This window comes from Nicotiana tabacum, chromosome 4 (assembly GCF_000715075.1).
Source record: "Nicotiana tabacum cultivar K326 chromosome 4, ASM71507v2, whole genome shotgun sequence".
In the NCBI taxonomy this organism is placed as follows: Eukaryota; Viridiplantae; Streptophyta; class Magnoliopsida; order Solanales; family Solanaceae; genus Nicotiana; species Nicotiana tabacum.
In genome coordinates, this window is record NC_134083.1 from 102,687,289 (window position 1) to 102,704,791 (window position 17,503).

At 32.9% G+C, this 17,503-nt stretch overlaps 1 protein-coding gene and 1 pseudogene across 3 annotated transcripts; one reads left to right on the forward strand and one right to left on the reverse strand.

Moving 5' to 3' along the window:
• Window positions 1-979: 979 nt before the first annotated feature.
• LOC107799350 (putative H/ACA ribonucleoprotein complex subunit 1-like protein 1) lies at window positions 980-3,691 on the forward strand (annotated as a pseudogene).
• Window positions 3,692-6,608: 2,917 nt separating this feature from the next.
• Window positions 6,609-14,201, reverse strand: LOC107799349 (glutamate dehydrogenase B). Of its 3 annotated transcripts, XM_016622455.2 has the most exons (11): window positions 13,921-14,201; window positions 13,448-13,565; window positions 9,459-9,615; window positions 8,770-8,883; window positions 8,421-8,642; window positions 8,236-8,310; window positions 7,924-8,040; window positions 7,501-7,751; window positions 7,340-7,415; window positions 7,173-7,259; window positions 6,609-7,052 (listed from the first exon to the last, which is right to left on the reverse strand). In XM_016622455.2, exons 3-11 carry the CDS (start codon window positions 9,564-9,566, stop codon window positions 6,867-6,869), a joined length of 1,236 nt encoding a protein of 411 aa, XP_016477941.1. In that variant the 5' UTR covers window positions 9,567-9,615; window positions 13,448-13,565; window positions 13,921-14,201; the 3' UTR covers window positions 6,609-6,866. The 3 variants fall into 3 exon arrangements, with proteins under 3 accessions (XP_016477941.1, XP_075108383.1, XP_016477940.1); XM_075252282.1 differs by lacking the exon at window positions 13,921-14,201 and having other exon boundaries at window positions 13,448-13,576; XM_016622454.2 differs by lacking the exons at window positions 13,448-13,565; window positions 13,921-14,201 and adding an exon at window positions 9,693-9,710.
• Window positions 14,202-17,503: the final 3,302 nt, after the last annotated feature.

A 17,503-nucleotide genomic window follows, 5' to 3' on the forward strand; every position in this document is an offset into this window, starting at 1 on the left:
TATATACTATATTAAAAGCATGAAGGCCGTTAGCGAAATATTTTCGTTCGCCTTTTTTACCCTTTAAAAATATATTTTACATTGGATAAAATTATAAAATCAAAAAATATTTCTAATATTTAGGAGTTCTAAATTAAAGAAGTTTTAAAAATATATATATATAATTTAGTGTTTGATACCTTCTTTTAACAAGGATACAAAATATTAAGACACTAAAAAATACAAAAATGTAGGAGGAAAGTCTCTTTTCCAACAATGAAACTCCACCACGATGTATTTTCTTAGAAGCTTGGTTGTTTAATCCATTTGTTTTTGTTCTTAAAATTTACGATGGCATTAGGTTTTAAAATAGTTATTATTGTTGGAAAAAAATAGGAATTATTAATTTGTGATAAAAAATTAATTTCCATAATTAATTTACAGAAGTACCTAAATTATTATTTTTTGGTAAAAAAGAAACTAATGTTATTATTAAGAAAATTTATTACGGAATTTGACTTTACAAAATAGGAATTAGTTACAAAATTCATCTTGTAGCTAATAGGATATATTTATAATCTGTCACTAATTTTGTCACTGAATATGATTAGCGATAAAATTTTATTATTTAGCTACATAATTGGTCCATCACTAATTTTCTTTTCCTTTTGCCTAAGAAGTCTTGGGGAGAGATTATTAGGCGGGACATAGCGCAGCTGGAGCTAACAGAGGACATGACCCTAGACAGGAGGGTGTGGAGGTCAAAGATTAGGATAGAAAGTTCGTAAATAGTCGGACGTTTCTCTTTGTATTACTCAGTTCGCTACCATTAGTGTTAGTATAATATCTTTTATCCATATATGACTATTGCTTCGTATAGTTTGACTCCATTCTTGGACAAAGGACAAAGCGAGAAGGAAATACAATTCTAATCAGGGGTAAATATGGGCAAACAAATAATTGCCTCGTTCTATTTACTTAAAACTTTCTAAAACCCTAAACCTCATTTTCCTCCTTAGAGTGGATAGTGAAGGAAGCATGAGACCTCCAAGAGGACGTGGTGGCGGAGGATTTAGGGGTGGCAGAGACGGCGGCCGCGGCGGTAGGGGCTTCGGCCGTGGAGGGGGTCGCTTCCCTCCTCGTGATGAAGGGCCTCCTCCCGAAGTAGTTGGTACTTTTTGACTCTCCTCGATTTTATGTGTTGCTATAGGTAAAATAATGCACTGAAACAAAAGATTTTCTTTTTTGAATATTGAAATGCAGAGATTTCGTCATTTGTGCACGCATGTGAAGGAGATGCAGTGACTAAGCTAACAAATGAGAAAATCCCTTACTTTAATGCACCCATTTACCTTCAGAACAAGACCCAGATTGGAAAAGTCGATGAAATTTTTGGTCCCATTAATGAATCTGTAAGAAACCCTTTTTCTCCTTATTTTATTTTTCCCTTGTTTTATTTTGTATTGTAAAATTAGAAGTTGGGATTCAAAATTTGTTGCTTTGGTGTTATAAAATATAATGGGATTGTTTTTTTGGTGCTTTCTTGTACAGTATTTTTCGATAAAGATGATGGAGGGAATAATTGCGACTTCATATTCAGCTGGAGATAAGTTCTACATTGACCCAGCTAAGCTTTTGCCACTTGCCAGATTTCTTCCGCAGCCCAAGTATGTGTTTACTCGTCTTGCTTCATACTTTTAAGACTTCATATAGACATTTACCATGTTGTTTTTGGATAGTTGAAGGTTTAAATATGATTTAACACATTATTCTGGATTTCGGCTGTTTAAATTAACACACATCCTGTTGTTTATGTATGAAAATAAATTTCTTTACATTATCTGAAAAAAAGATAAATTAATGCAGTTCTGTCCCTTTTAACGCTATTTTTAAAAATTCATTTACTTTTGAAATGCCGTCTTCTAGGAATAACACTACTGATTATGCCAACTATTAGTATCTTAAGCTCTAATGGATGCAGGATGAAGTAGGTGAAAATGCACTGTGATTAAAAGGAAGTTTATCTACCAATCTATCTACTACAGCTTAATCCGAAACGAGTTGGGGATCCCAAACTAGTTGGTGTTGCCTATACGAATTCTATATCCATTCATGCTATTTAGACCCATTTCATTCCAATACTAATTAATTTATGTTGGAGGTATTTTCTAGAGAATTCATTTTGTTAAGACTATTTTTAAGCTTGCATCAACTTGTTTCAGCCTGTTATATCACCTAACTGTAAATTCCTCTATTATTATTATTATTGTTATTATTATTATTATTATTATTATTGTTGTTGTTGTTATTGTTATTGTTGTTGTTATAAAATGTCATTGCTGAAGCTAATACTGTAATCTATCATGAGTTTAGTAATGAATTCATTTTGATTCATGACACTGACAGAAAAGTTGTATTTATGACCTTGAGTGGAGCAGTTCATGTTTACGCTATTCACAAATTACCGTCCAAAGAAATAATCCATGTTTCATATCATATCCTATTTGCTTTTCTTGTTTGCTCTTGGAATGCTTGTGAATAATAGGAAAGATAATATTTCCTCCTATTCTTATAGGAGAAATATTCCTACCTTCCATATGACTATGCCAACTAAAATCACTACTGGTTATGCCAAATGACTATGTTTTATTTGTTCCAAATGACTATGCCTATTAAAATCAAGTATGGTTATAGCAATATGATTTAGTATGTTGTGAACTCAAACTCTGCCTGATAGACTTTCAGAATTTCAAAATCATTTAGAAAGATGTTTTAAAGTCATCATATTTGATATGTGCCTTGAGAAGTTTAATCAAATCCAATGCGAGCGAAGTTAACCTGAAGCTGGAAGGATATGCTTATGTATGTCTTTTTTAGCAAACATGTAGAAGGTGTGTTCTTTCGGATTAGGAGGAAATCCTCCCTTAGAAAATTAAGGACTATGGCTTTGTTGCTCGAAAATATAAGGTCTATGCGGCTACCCAAAGAACTAAATGAATTTCAGAGCCATGTTCAGTTAATACTGCCACATCATTCTTCAATATTGTGTTTTTTCTGTTTGACATTTAACTAAATCTGAAATCTTTAGCAAACTTGCAGAGCACAGTGTTCATTTAGATGACGATAACAAATTCTACCTTAATGTTTAAGAGAATACAAAATCTATGTTTGACAGTAAACTAATTGAATTGCAACCATGTTTGGTTGATACAACTACCTCTTTCTTTCATATTTTGTTTTTTCGGTTTGACATTGAACTGAATCTGAATGTATTTCACTATTATTGTAGGGGACAGCAGCAAGCTTCTAGAGGTGGAGGACGTGGTGGAGGAAGAGGTGGGGGAAGAGGCGGTTTTCGTGGTGGTGGTGGTGGTTTCCGTGGAAGGGGCCTCGTGGTGGTAGAGGACCTCCTAGAGGTGGTCGTGGAGGCGGTTTTAGGGGTAGAGGGAGATTTTAGAAGCAACTGTACTATTGTATTCAATTTCAGATATAGTGCTGGGATTTTGTTGAATCAATTGGGTGGGAGGATGTCACTACAGTTCTGTTCGTGGAATTAGCTCATTTTCATTTCCACTGAACTGGAAACAGTTGAGTATCCTTTGCCCATTGAGCACCCATCATGATCAACAGCAGTATTAGTTAAATGCATTCTACTGTAATCTGAGATCCTTTGCTTGAAGTTGGTTTATTTTATGCTGTTGATTTTGGTACATATCTTTGACTGGTTGCCCAACTCGTTTTTTTCTTTTCTTTTTCTGAAGCATAACTCATTCATTATGTGGACGATTGCAATAGATCTCGGAAGTTTGACCGTGGCTTATTTGTACTTCATAGTGCATGATAATGATTCCAGTAGCGTCCCTATTCCAGTGTATCATAAAGCTATTTCTTTCCTACAGGGTGATTTTGCCAGTTACCGTTGGTATTTTGGTACTAGTTGATCTCCTAGATTGCTATTTTACAGTGTTTCTTTTTGCTGTTTTCTTTAAATTAGTTTTATTTTTACTGTCTCTAGTATGATGGAAAATGCCTTTTGAAAAAGGTTTTTTTAGTGTTTGGTTGGTGAATGAAAAATATTGTCTGAAATCATACAGTATAAATTAAAATTTAACATTAGCGTTAGCAAATTGAAGTGTTTTAACAAAAACTTTTGAGTATTTAAGATGGGTGGATGTCATAGTTACTCGCAAAAATAAAACTATTTACCCTTACCCGTCTATTTATTTTTTTACCCATCAAACTAATTACATTTCCTACCCATAGTAGTTTTTGTGGGGAATTTTTTTCTTTTTTTTTTCCAATTCTTTCTTATTTCTATGCCTTCTTTTCTTTTTTCCTTTTTTCTTTCTTTTCTCCTTTTCTTTTTTCTCGTTTTCTTCCTATTTTTTACTTTTTTCTCTTTTATTCATTTATTTTTGCCCAGGGCGTATTATTGTTATTTTTACCATAACTTATTTTACACTCAAATTTGACTCCTTTTTTTTTTCTTCTTTATTTCTTGTTCCTTTTCTAATTCCACTTGATTGCCATACAAACCTTGATCTCCTTCCCTATAAAGATCAGTACACACTCTACTATTAGCAGTAACACAAACAATTATGGAGCAAGAAAACATAATCTATGGCCGCCAAATCTCCATATATACTAGTTAGAATAAAAATGATAATAAAATATTGGAAAATGCAACAAAAATATAAGTAGCAAAAAAGATTTCTAGTACCATATGATACCAATATGGTATACATGTATACCAACAGAGTATATGATTGCTCTAGAATATTGCTATAACTATCTGCGACTATACTACTGTACCAAAACATTAAAGGATGCAATAAAAGTATGAGAAAATTACATGCTCACATTGCAAGTTAAATATTCGCAAAGCAACTTGCTCATTCTGTATATTAACATGGTATATAGTAGTATGTGGCCGTTCCAACAATTGCCTATAACTTTAAAAATATTACATAATACACATAATCTATGTCCATCGGCACAAAAAAATTCCAACACTGCAAATCATGTTCATATAAATAATTTCAGAATAGAATTCACTTAAAAATGCAGTTAAAACAACCAAAAAATGTTCAAACTACCATATGATACCAATATGGCATATAACTATACCAACATGGTATACAATTTTACTTGTTAATTCTCGGCAACTATATGACTATACTACTATTACATAACACACATGAGAAAAATAAAAAATAGTGTACCACATATTAATATAATAAAGTATTTCAAGATATTGTACTATATTACTATTATTAAAAGAAAATCAAATAGTGTACCAATTAAATGCAACTAATACAACCAAAAAAAAGGATTCAACTAGCATATGATACCAATATAGTATATAGCTATACTAATAGGGTATATAGTTGTAAGGGGTCGTTCCAACAACTGCATATAACTATAAAAACTATTACATAATACACAAAATCTATGTCCATAGGTACAAGAAAATCCAACACAACAAAACATTATCATATAAACCATTTCAGAATAGAATTCACTTAAAAATGCAGCCAAAACAATCAAAAAATATTCCAACTACCATATGATACCACTATGACATATAATTATACCAATAGGGTATACAATTCTACCAATTAATTCCAAGCAACTATATATGACTATACTACTATTACATAATACACATGCATAAAGAGAAATCAAAAAATAGTGTACCACATATTAATATAATAATATATTTCAAGATATTGTACTATAATACTATTATATAAAACAAACACATAAAGAAAAAATCAAAATGATTACATAATACATATTGCATAAAGGAAAATTTTAAAAAAATCAATATATTGTACTATTTTACTATTACTAAAGAAAAATCAAACAATGTACTAATTAAATGTAACTAATACATCCAAAAAAGGTTCCAACTAACATATGATACCAGTATAGTATATAGATATACCAACAGGGTATACAGTTGTACGCAAAGAGTTTAAAAAAAGTTTTTTTATTTCAATTATTAAACTGAATTAATATCAGTTGTCACATAATCTAATTAACTCAATTTTGTGCGTCATTGATTATACTAAAATTTAGATATGTTATACTAATATACTATATACCATTTTGAAATGGAGCATAAATTAATAAAAAACATTCAATGGACACATAGATCCTATTATGAAATGAGAAAGATAGAAGAAAAACGTTTATTTATATTTGAGAAGACGATAAAAGAGAAAATCCTATTTGAGAGATTTGTATGTTAATTGAATATTATTTATTTGTAAGAAAAACTCATCAATGCTAAAATAGAGGTCAATTGTCGTACGATCTATAGGTGAATATAATCTGCCATAAAGAAGAAGAAGTTTGCTAAATTCATATCTCGTGCTTACATGTAATGATTACCAAAACAGAAGAATCTCAACAAATGGATCTCGCGGCTTAAGTGGGGTTTGGGTGGGCGGGTAATTTATTTTGGTCGTATAAGTATTTTATGTAATTATTTTTAAAGATGGGTAGAAACGGGTAATATAATAGGCCCAAGTAGGTATTTTGTGTAGTTCCCTCATTTAAGATATCTACAAAAGCTTGTAAATATTTCTGGTTCGTTCTTAGGAAAACAATAAGATCAAAGACAATTATAAAACTTTGTTTGATTAATAATAAAGAATAAGACCAAGCAAATTGGCCCCTTCCAGTGATTTCAAGCCATCTTGTACTCATAAGAATGACGGTGTACAACATTTATTTTTCTTTTAAAAGGTCAAGCAAAACTATTGAAATGGCTAAATTTTTGTCAAATTTTGCAGAAGTGCAGAAATGAATATGCAGAAGTATATGAACTATATGTTTAGAGTATATGTTTATTTGAAGAAGAAGCAATCGTCGCCTCATTCTTAGGCTTCCCATCCCCTTAGTGTTGTTGCTCTGGCAACACGGTTGACGCCTAGGGTGAAGGCACCCATTCGTAGATCGCAGTTGTGAGTCTTGCACATATCCTTGACATCTTTAAAACCTCTGTTCATGTATGCCTTTAGCTCAGTGTTCACTCTCTCCTCATCCCACATAAAACCTTGGATGTTCTAGCATTACAAAATCATCCAAAAGTTAATATGCTACGTTAACAGAACTACTAGATATCAAGAGTTATTGACACCACAGTTTGGCTGGAGTATGAGAAGATATGAAGGTCAAATTGATACCTGAACCCATTCAAAATAGCTGACAGTAACACCTCCTGAGTTTGCATATATGTCTGGCAGAATGACAACTCCTTTCTTTGCCAAAATCTGCATGAACAAAATTAGTTTAATTTTTGTTGTTCTCTTGTCCTGTGTTTCATATATAATAACTGAACTAAAACACTGACCTCGTCAGCTTCTGGATCAGTTGGATGGTTAGCAGCCTCAACAATGAATTTGGCTTTAATATCTTTTGCATTATCCCTTTAAAGATATTTAAATGTATCACAAATCTAAAATGACAAGAGCTTGGTAATAACTAGTTTTATAGAAATAGCATGAGAAGAACCTGTTAATTACTCCGCCAAGGGCAGCTGGTATAAGAACATCGCAGTCTTCTACCAGTATAGAATTAGGATCTATTGAATCCGCGCCATGGAAACCTTTAACTCCGCGATTTTCTTTCACATGTTTGAGTAGACTTGCTATGTCGATTCCATTTTTGTTCTTTATGGCACCTGTTATGTCACTTACTGCAACAATCTTCCCACCTTGCTCAGTAATGAGTTGTGCAGCCCAAGAACCAACATTTCCAAATCCCTGAAATGAAAGAAATCGTATCAAATTCCAGACCTATCCAACAAAAAGTACTTTCTGTATCCTTTTGTATCTTTCCTTACCAACCAATCAGCTAGTGTGGAATTAATTCTGTTCATTTTTGTTTTCGAGATTAAGTTTCTCCATAATTGTTAGTTGAAATAAGGACACTAACCTGAACAACAAAACGCTGCCCAGCAATGCTCTTTCCATGGTCTCTAAGCAGTGCTTCAGCAGCAAAAAGAACACCCCTACCAGTAGCTGCATCTCTGCCTAGAGATCCACCAAGATCCTGTTGTCAAAATATTGAATTTCTCAAGTTAAACCAATACAAAGGTTGTATAGTTGTGAGTCAAGCTAGAAAATACAGACAATGAGAATAGGTTATCATCAACTGAAAGTTTATTTACACTACTCGGATCGTGTAAAATGAACTATGGAGTGTACAGGATCGTCAATCAGAAATCAGAATGTTATTCATACTCACAATAGGTTTTCCAGTTACCACTGCAGGTGAATAGCCATGAAACTTTGAGTACTCATCTAGAATCCACGCCATTGTCTGCGTAAAGCAACACTTCAGTTAGATCCATCCGTAGCATGCCAAAAGGTTAAGGGGAAATGACACTTTCTCCTGTCCGATAAAATGCTATGCCTGAGACATATATATACCTGTGGATTTGTTCCCATGTCAGGTGCTGGAACATCTGTATGAATTCCAATAAGGTCATGTATCTTTTGAGTAAATACTCGAGTAAGTCGCTCTAGCTCAGAGATGCTTAAGTCACTGGGACTACACCCTATTCCTCCTTTAGCCCCTCCATATGGTATATTGGCAACTGCTGTCTTCCATGTCATTAGCTGTGCTAAGGCATTCACCTCATCCGGATCTACCTACATTACTCATAACCATTTGAATCAGTATCAGACATTGTTACATTAATCAAAAACATGATCTTGAATTAAAGAAACTCGATCAATCTTGCCATTCTGTGTAATTCAGTGAAGTTAAACAACTAACCTCAGGATGGTATCTGATTCCTCCTTTCATGGGGCCTCGAGCATTGTCGTGTTGTACCCTGAATCCAATAAAAGTTGCCAATGAGCCATCGTCCTTTGGTATTGTACACTCAACCTGCAATATCAGTCAATAAGCACAGCTTACAGAAAAATGAGAAAAGCAATATACAAGCACATTAGTGCAAAAAACAAAGGTTTGACAAAACAGTCCAGCACCCAAATGTGTGATCTAGCAGTCAATGAAATGGTCTGAAAGACTAAACTATGAGAGACTAGGGTCCAACTCTCATCAAAGACAAAAAGATAGAGGTGATTTATTTGGGCTATGCTGTGATGGACAGAGTCACTCGGTACTTCCACTAACACAGGATAACAATCGAAGTGCACGTAACTGCTCGAAGACCATATTATAAAAAATTGTCTCACGTGTAAAAGTCTAGTAGAAAAGTAGAAATTTAAGTCAAACTCAGAATGTTATGTACAATGTCCAAGATCAGCGCAAAATGCAATCTGGCCAGTTCCTAGAATGGCTAGATGCCTAGATCATAGGAGGTGCATAATGATCAAAGTGGCATGTCGGATGTCATCAAAATCTTGGCACCCAAAATAAAAATGTATTGCAGCACCCAAATGGAGCAAAGAACTCAAGAAAAGAATTGCAAAAAGACAAAAATGGAATGAACAACAAACCTTAATCTCCCTAAATGGAATGAGAAGACACTGTTCAAGCTTGGAATCCAAGCCTAGCAAACGAGATGCTAGCTTAAAGTTTCTATTGGTTGCTGCTAAAGCGTTCATGATTCTTCAAATAGCTTCCTAAATAAGGTTGATCCCAGAAAGTTACAATCTGAAACAAGACAAGAACAAATCTGGTCAAACTCTTGGTAATGTAATTTGAGAATGAAGCAACAAAAGTATTTATACTTGAGTTTATGAAGAAGTTTCCTAATAAGATCGCCGTAGATATTTTATGACTTGGCTTATTTTCCCATGTGGAAGGCACTGACATCTTAATTTCAAAACAATCATGTCATCAGCACGTACCCCTTCTTATCCGTTAATCCCGAATTCACATATACATATCTTGACATTTTTTTGCTTAACAAAAACACCCTTTTTCATGGCTGATGACAGCTAGATTATTGCAAAGCCAACGCGTGATAAGCTAATAAAATATTTCAAGATCTTCATCCTACAAGTATTCGGTAAAATTTGTTAATTAGGTCATACGTATGTATTGCATTCTGTCAGCATTTTTTAAAATAGCAGTGGTCCAGTCAGTTTTGTACATACTTCAACTATTTCAGGATATACTAATTAACTATGCTGCCAAGGTTAGACAAATAGAAAAAATCACCTCTTGTATTTGTCTTACTTTGATTTAAACCTTGTAACCGTAGTTTTCACCACTTTATTGACACGTCTATATCAAACCCAAGTTGCAACAGCCAAAGATTAGTTAAGAATTTTTTTTCCTTCTATTTTTTAGTAGCCATCTCCAAAATTAACATTGACTAATGACTCCTCTTCCATTTTGCGGTTTCGAGGCTGCTATAAAGGGTCATTGTCTACGTAATAAAACCATTTATTATATTGGAGTATTATTACATGGTCAATTCTTTTTAGCGCTATTGGCCCACGAGCTTTATCGAGCCAACGCACAACTACATTAGAAATAATTGTCCAAATATGCCTTACCTGGATTTTGCCTCCATCATTTAAGTCTACTCCAAAAATTGAGAGCATCCTTGTTGGTATTCTGACCTCAGAAAAAGGGAGAAGCCATTTCAAATTTGGAGTATTGACGAAAGGGGCCAATAAGACGTTATTTTTACTTAAGACGAGACCATGTAAAGTATATAAGTAGGCAAATTAAAGGGTTTAGAAGATAGAACGGAAAAAGGCCAAATATATCCCTCTACTTTTGAAAATGATCTAAGAATACCCCATTATATTATTGAGTTATCTATATCCTGCAATCATACTTTGGGTTCAAATATACCCCTCATTTAAACGGAGGGACACGTGTCATCGTCCTGTTGGTCAATTCTAAATATCTCCTAATTAATTAAAAAGATCCATTATCCATACCCGAAAAATAATTTTTTAAAGTAATTTTTTTTTTGTAAAAACTGGAAAAAACTGAAATTATTTTTACTAAAAACTGAAAAAAGCAAAAATAATTTTTTTCCATCTTTAGAAAAAACTAAAAAATATTTTCTAAAACAATATTTTTGTAAAAACTGGAAAAACAAAAGCTGAAAATTAATTTTTTAAAGCAATTTTTTTTTTTGTAAAAACTGAAAAAAACTGAAATATTTTTTACTAAAAAGTGAAAAAACGAAAATATTGTTTTTCCCAGTTTTTACATTTTAAAAAAAGCTGAAAAATATTTTCTAAAATAATATTTTTGTAAAAACTGAAAAAATAAATATATTGTTTTTCCAGTTTTTAGTTAAAACTATTTCAGTTTTTTTTTTCAGTTTTTAGTTAAAAATGTTTCAGTTGTTTTAAAGCAGTTTTTTTTGTAAAAACTGGAAAAAAAAATATTTTCGTTTTTTTCAGTTTTTAGTAAAAAAATAATTTAGTTTTTTCCAGTTTCTACAAAAAAAAAATATTTTTCGGGTATGGGTAATGAGTCTTTTTAATTAATTAGGAGATATGTAGAATTAACCAACAGGACGATGACATGTGTCCCTCTATTTAAATAAGGGGTATACTTGAACCCAAAGTATGACTGCAGAGGTATAGATAACCCAATAGTATAGCGAAGGGTATTCTTAAACTATTTTCGAAAGTAGATGGGTATATTTGGCCCTTTGCCGAAGATAGAAAGGTATGGGTGGAGGGGGTGTCATGAAATCTTACACAAGATTATCTCTCATTAATTCTTGTGACACCTTTAGGAGTAGTATGGTCTGTTTAGTCAAAATTGGCCTTACAAGTTATAACCATGAACATTCATCTATAGTCGAATGTAGTGGCAGAGTCAGGAATTTTACTAAAGGTTGTCAAAATATAAAGAAGTAAACATATAAAAAAGCTAAGGAGAGTCAATATATAGTATATATACATAAAATAAATTTTTGACTTAGCTATTAAATGTAATTTTTCGGTGAAGGGGTATCAGTTGACACACCTTAGCTTAAGGTGGCTCCGCCACTGGCCGAATATAATACAGCTAGAAACAGTCGCCAAGCGACAAGATGATCTATTAAACGGAAAAGGACCAAAAATGCCCTTGAACTATTTGAAATAGCTCAAAAATACCCTCCGTTTGTTTTTGGTACCAAAAATATCTCTGCCGTCTATATTTTGGACCACAAATACCGTTAAACCGTTAGTCTTGCCATTGAAGGTGATATGGCAGTCCAACTGGGTTAGATTTGCTTACATGGTCATCCACCTAAGCAATGCAACATGGCAAAATTATTTTTTTGGAAAAATTATTTTTTCGGAATTTTATAAAAAAATACAAAATCAACACTTATGCCGAAAAAAGTAAAAAAATTCAGGAAAAATTATGTTATAATACTTTTTTCGGAATAAGTGTTGATTTTGTATTTTAATAAATATTTCCGAAATAAATAATTTTTTTACTTTTTTCGGAATAAGTCTTGATTTTGTATTTTAATAAAAATTTCCGAAAAAAATAATTTTTTCGAATTTTTTTTACTTTTTTCGGAATAAGTGTTGATTTTGTATTTTAATAAAAAAATTCGAAATAAATAATTTTTTCTACTTTTTTTTTTACTTTTTTCGGAATAAGTGTTGATTTTGTATTTTTAAAAAAATTCCAGAAAAATAATTTTTTCAAAAAAATAATTTTGCCATGCTGGATTGCTTAGGTGAATGACTATGTAGGCAAATCTAACCCAGTTGGACTGCCATGTTACCTTCAATGGCAAGACTAACAGTTTAAGGGCATTTGCGGTCCAAAATATAGACGTCAGTGATATTTTTGGTACCAAAAATAAACGGATGGCATTTTTGAGCTATTTCAAATAGTTCAAGGGTATTTTTGGTCCTTTTCCATATAATAAATTCTCCTGTTATTCAATTTTGGGTTATATTTCAATTACATATACACTTCAGGTGTAAGAAAGAATAGAACAACTTTGACCTACACTTAAAATTCAGCAATCACAATCTCACAAATCCACCTTTACCCTATCCATTGTCTTTGTCTCTAAAATTTGGCTGCTTGCAACGAAACCCTTTATCTTGTGTCAAGATTTTACTTTTTACAATTTCTGTTTGGAGGGGGAGGGTTGTTTGGACCTTGCCCCCTTTGTTTTTGGGGCATGTGCTCCGGGGCTAAATAATTGGGAATAGACCCCTTTTATTGTATTTTACAGATAGAAGATGACCACATTCAATAGCTAATCGCAAAGTTCTCCATTTGACTATATAGCGAAAAGCACTATGCTTGTATAAAAACAGAGGAACCATCATATTAAAAAGTGGTAAGAGCACTTATAAGAACATTCAAAAGCATTAAGAACAAACTGCTAAACGAATCTAGAGATGTTATTTCAGACGCTATACAACAACAACATACCCCGTAACATTCCACAAAATTGGATCCGAAAAACGTAGAGTGTACGCGAACCTTACCCTTACCTTACGAAGTTACGTAGACTATTTGATCATCAAAACAGACAGAAATCTTAGCATACCTTAGGTACGGCAGTAAGTCCGCTGCAGCCCCGCGCTATCTTCTGGTATGCCTTTAAGCAAGGAGAGTAAAGCAATACAAATTATTCTTTTCACAAGTCTGCCTACAAATTTATACCCCTGAAAAAGTATCAGAATTAATTCCTCCGGAATCTTTCCCTCTTTATTCATACAAGTACTTTATATGAAACAAGTGTATGTTGGTACAAAACAACGTCAGAGTTCATCACTTCACTACCCTCAAAATCCTCTTCACATTCATGTACACTTAATGTAAAGACAAAAATATCCAATTTTTATCAAGAAACTAGCCCCATAAATTTCTGAAGTTTGTACTATTTTCTTAAAAAGTAGGAACAAATGAAATTAGTTCTAAGATAAATTTGTTTAATGAAAATAAAGAAAGAAAATATTTATATAGGAATATGAATATGATGCTCATGTGATACGGTGGGGGTGTGCTTAGTTCACATACAATCTAGCAGTAGCATATATCAGAAGCAGCAGCTGAAGGGAGAAGAAGCAAGAGAATCATAGTGTCATGCATCAGCTTTCATTAAAATCCCACCCAAGTGTTTAAAGAAAGAAAAGAAGAATAAAATTCCTCTATCAAACTAATAGAATCACAAGTCGCGAATACTAGTACTGCTACGTGAATCCAACGCAATGAATCCGACGCAATGCCCACGTTCCTCTACTTTTAGTTTTAATAATCACTTCTTGGTGAAGTTAACTGCATTAAAGCGCTGTCTTTGTAAGATTTTAAGTTTTTTTCTGTGATATTTATAGTGTGATAACCTAGAATAAATAAATGGTACTCTGATCCCTCCTGTCCACAATAAATGATTTTTGGGTTGTTTTCACACAGATTAAAAATTTTACCTTTTAACATTAATTAGTAATGAAACTGATCATATTAACCTTTACTATCTCTTCACATAAATACTCCTAACACATACTCCAACACTATTTACTCGAAGGGCAATGTAGAAAAAAATAATTAATTCATTCTTGAAATCTAGAAAAATCAGATATTTTGGACCACGAAAAAAGGGCCAAAAAATCACTTATTGTGGACCGGAGGGAGTAAATAATTATGCTATGACATTAGGGATGGCATGTGGGCCGGGCCCGATCCTAAGTGGGCTTCGCGGGCCCGGTCCTAAGTGGGTCGGTCCTAGGCGGGCCGGTCCTAAGCGGTTCCGAACTTCGCGGGCTTCTTGTTGGAACCGACCCGGGACCGAAACCACGAACTAACGGTCCCGGGTTAAGTGAGCCGGTCCCGGGCCTAAGTGGGCCCAACAGATACTTTCTATTTTTAAATTTTTTTTATACAAGTTAGAGAAAAAAATGGTAATAAAAATATCTAAAGCAATTTGTAAATTATATTATAGAATTGTCACCTATATATATATATATATATATATATATATATATATATATATATATATATATATATATATATATAGGTGACAATTCTATAATATAATTTACAAATACATAGTATATAAGCCATATTCAATAGTATACATCTTAAGATATACTATATATACATCTTAAGATGTATACTATCGAATATGTATTATATACTATACTATATATACATAGTATATAAGCCATATTCGATAGTATACATCTTAAGATATATATATATATATATATATATATATATATATATATATATATATATACAGCTTAAGATATATAAAAAGACAAAAATATTTTAAAGAGATATTCAAAGCAATGCGTTATAATTTTATTATAGTATTAAAAAATCATGGCAATATCTTTCTTAGTCTTCCTCTCCCCTATGGAATGAGCACAACAAGGTGCTAATACCACCGTTGAGAAGAAAAAGAAACTAATCAAGATGTGCCAAAATACAAGTTACATATTAATTTACATAGTATCTCTTACAAATTTCATAAATCCTTCAAGGTCCGGAGGAATTTCCGTTGGTGGTAGCGGAAAAGAAGCTTGGTCATCACCGCTTCCAGACGAAGCATCATCCTCCGCAAGTTCAGCTAGCATTTCTTCGTAAGCTTCATCTACCTCTGGTTGTGATTCAACAAGTCCAAAATTCTTCTTTCCGAACGGATCCAATCTCTGAAAAGTACTGATTTTTTCAAGCTCTCCCTCATAGACGCTCTATAATCATCGAGTTGAAGTCTTGCTTGACTGAAAGCGCTCTCTGATACCACTGTTGAAGCTTGAATAGTTAAAATGTCTCGAGACATCCTTGAAAGAAACGGAAAGTATTTTTTTTTGTCCTTCCACCATTCCAAAATATTAAAGGAGCCGTCGGGATTCACTTCCTCAATTCCCTGTGACAAATAAACTTTAAACTCATTTAGTTGTGAAAAATTACTAGTACTAGAACCTTGAGAACCCCTGAACCCTGCCCAAGCACTAAGTGCTCTTACTCCCGCAGTTCTTTTAGATGATTGAGAACTAGAAGAAGAAGGAGTTGGAACGTTTGGTCTAGCATGATCTAATGCAACTTGATAAGCATTATAAATTGTTTGAACATTTATTTTAATTGAGGCTATTGCGTCCGGAAGTTTAGACAACTCCTCATCTTCAAGTGCTAAACTATTATAAATAGTTTCATACCAAAATTGAGGACCTCCTAATTTCATAGTAGGATTTAACAATGCAGCAACACTGTAAATAGGGGGAATAGAGAAAAAATATTTTTAAAACTTTTTTCTCATAGAATCAATAGCAAGTTGATAAATTTCCCCACCCTCTGAAAAATGATCAAATAAATTTACAAGTTCTGCAATATAAACTAAACAGTTAGAAATAGTATGATAATATTGCCCAGAAAATTCATTTGTAGCAGTATGAAATTTTTCTAAAAAATTTACAAATATTTTAACATTAGCCCAATCCGCATTTGTAAGGTGCTCATCATCATCACTTACATGAGCATTAAACGTTGAGTTTATGGGGTTTCTATATTCATATGCAACAATTAAACTTTCATACATGTAATTCCATCTAGTCGGACAAGGTTTAGGAACCTTTCTTTCTCTTAGGCCAAATTCATCGCATCTTTTAAAATATTCTCTAAGTCTACTTCTACGGTTTGAATAAAAATGCCAATTAAGAGCCATTTTAACCTTTTCAATTTTAACATTTAAAATTCGCATACCATCACCTATAATTAAATGGTAAATATGATAAATACATCTAACATGAAAAATGTTACTAAATGCAGGACTTAGTGTAGTGGTAAGCAAGGCTACAACATTTGTGTTACTAGTAGCATTATCCATTGAAACTGACATTATTTTATCATTAATATAAAAATATCTACAAATATCCGTAATCGTACTAGAAATAAACTGCCCTGTGTGACATGAATTATTTATTCTATAAGCAATAATGTGCTTTTGCATTATCCAATGCTCATCAATCCAATGACTGGTAACAGTAAGGTAATCATAGTCATTACCACTTCTACCAATATCAGTTGTAATAGCAACACGACAATTTATATGAGTAAATAAATAGCGCAAATATTGTTCATATTCATGTTTATATTTATAAATATCGCTCTTTACAGTTGTGCAAGGAAAACCTTTATAAGTAGGATTATAAACTTTTCTAATATAATGCACAAAGTGAGGGTTAGAAGGAAAACTATATGGTAAGTACATAACAGTAACCATTTTTGCCAATTCTTCCCGATCTTTTTTTGGATCATAATATAAAATACCACCGGTAACAGTGTTAATTTTCGGTTGAAATTGATTTGACCCGGTACTATGGTCAGCCTGACTAGGTGCACTTGTCCCCTCGGCCAAAGCTTTCATACGAAAATATCTAGCTTTATCTTGAGGGTGTAGCAATATGTGTCTAGTCAAACTTCCCGTCCCCCCCGACTTCCAACATATTTAAAAACTAACTCTTTGCCACAAGTTTTACACTTAGCCCTATTTTTTTCTCTTAGTTGAGTAAAAAATGGCCAAACAAGAGATGTTTCTGCCCGTTTAGAAGGTTGTCTAGAAAAAGGAGGGTCAGACGGGGCATCATTTGGATTATTATTAGTT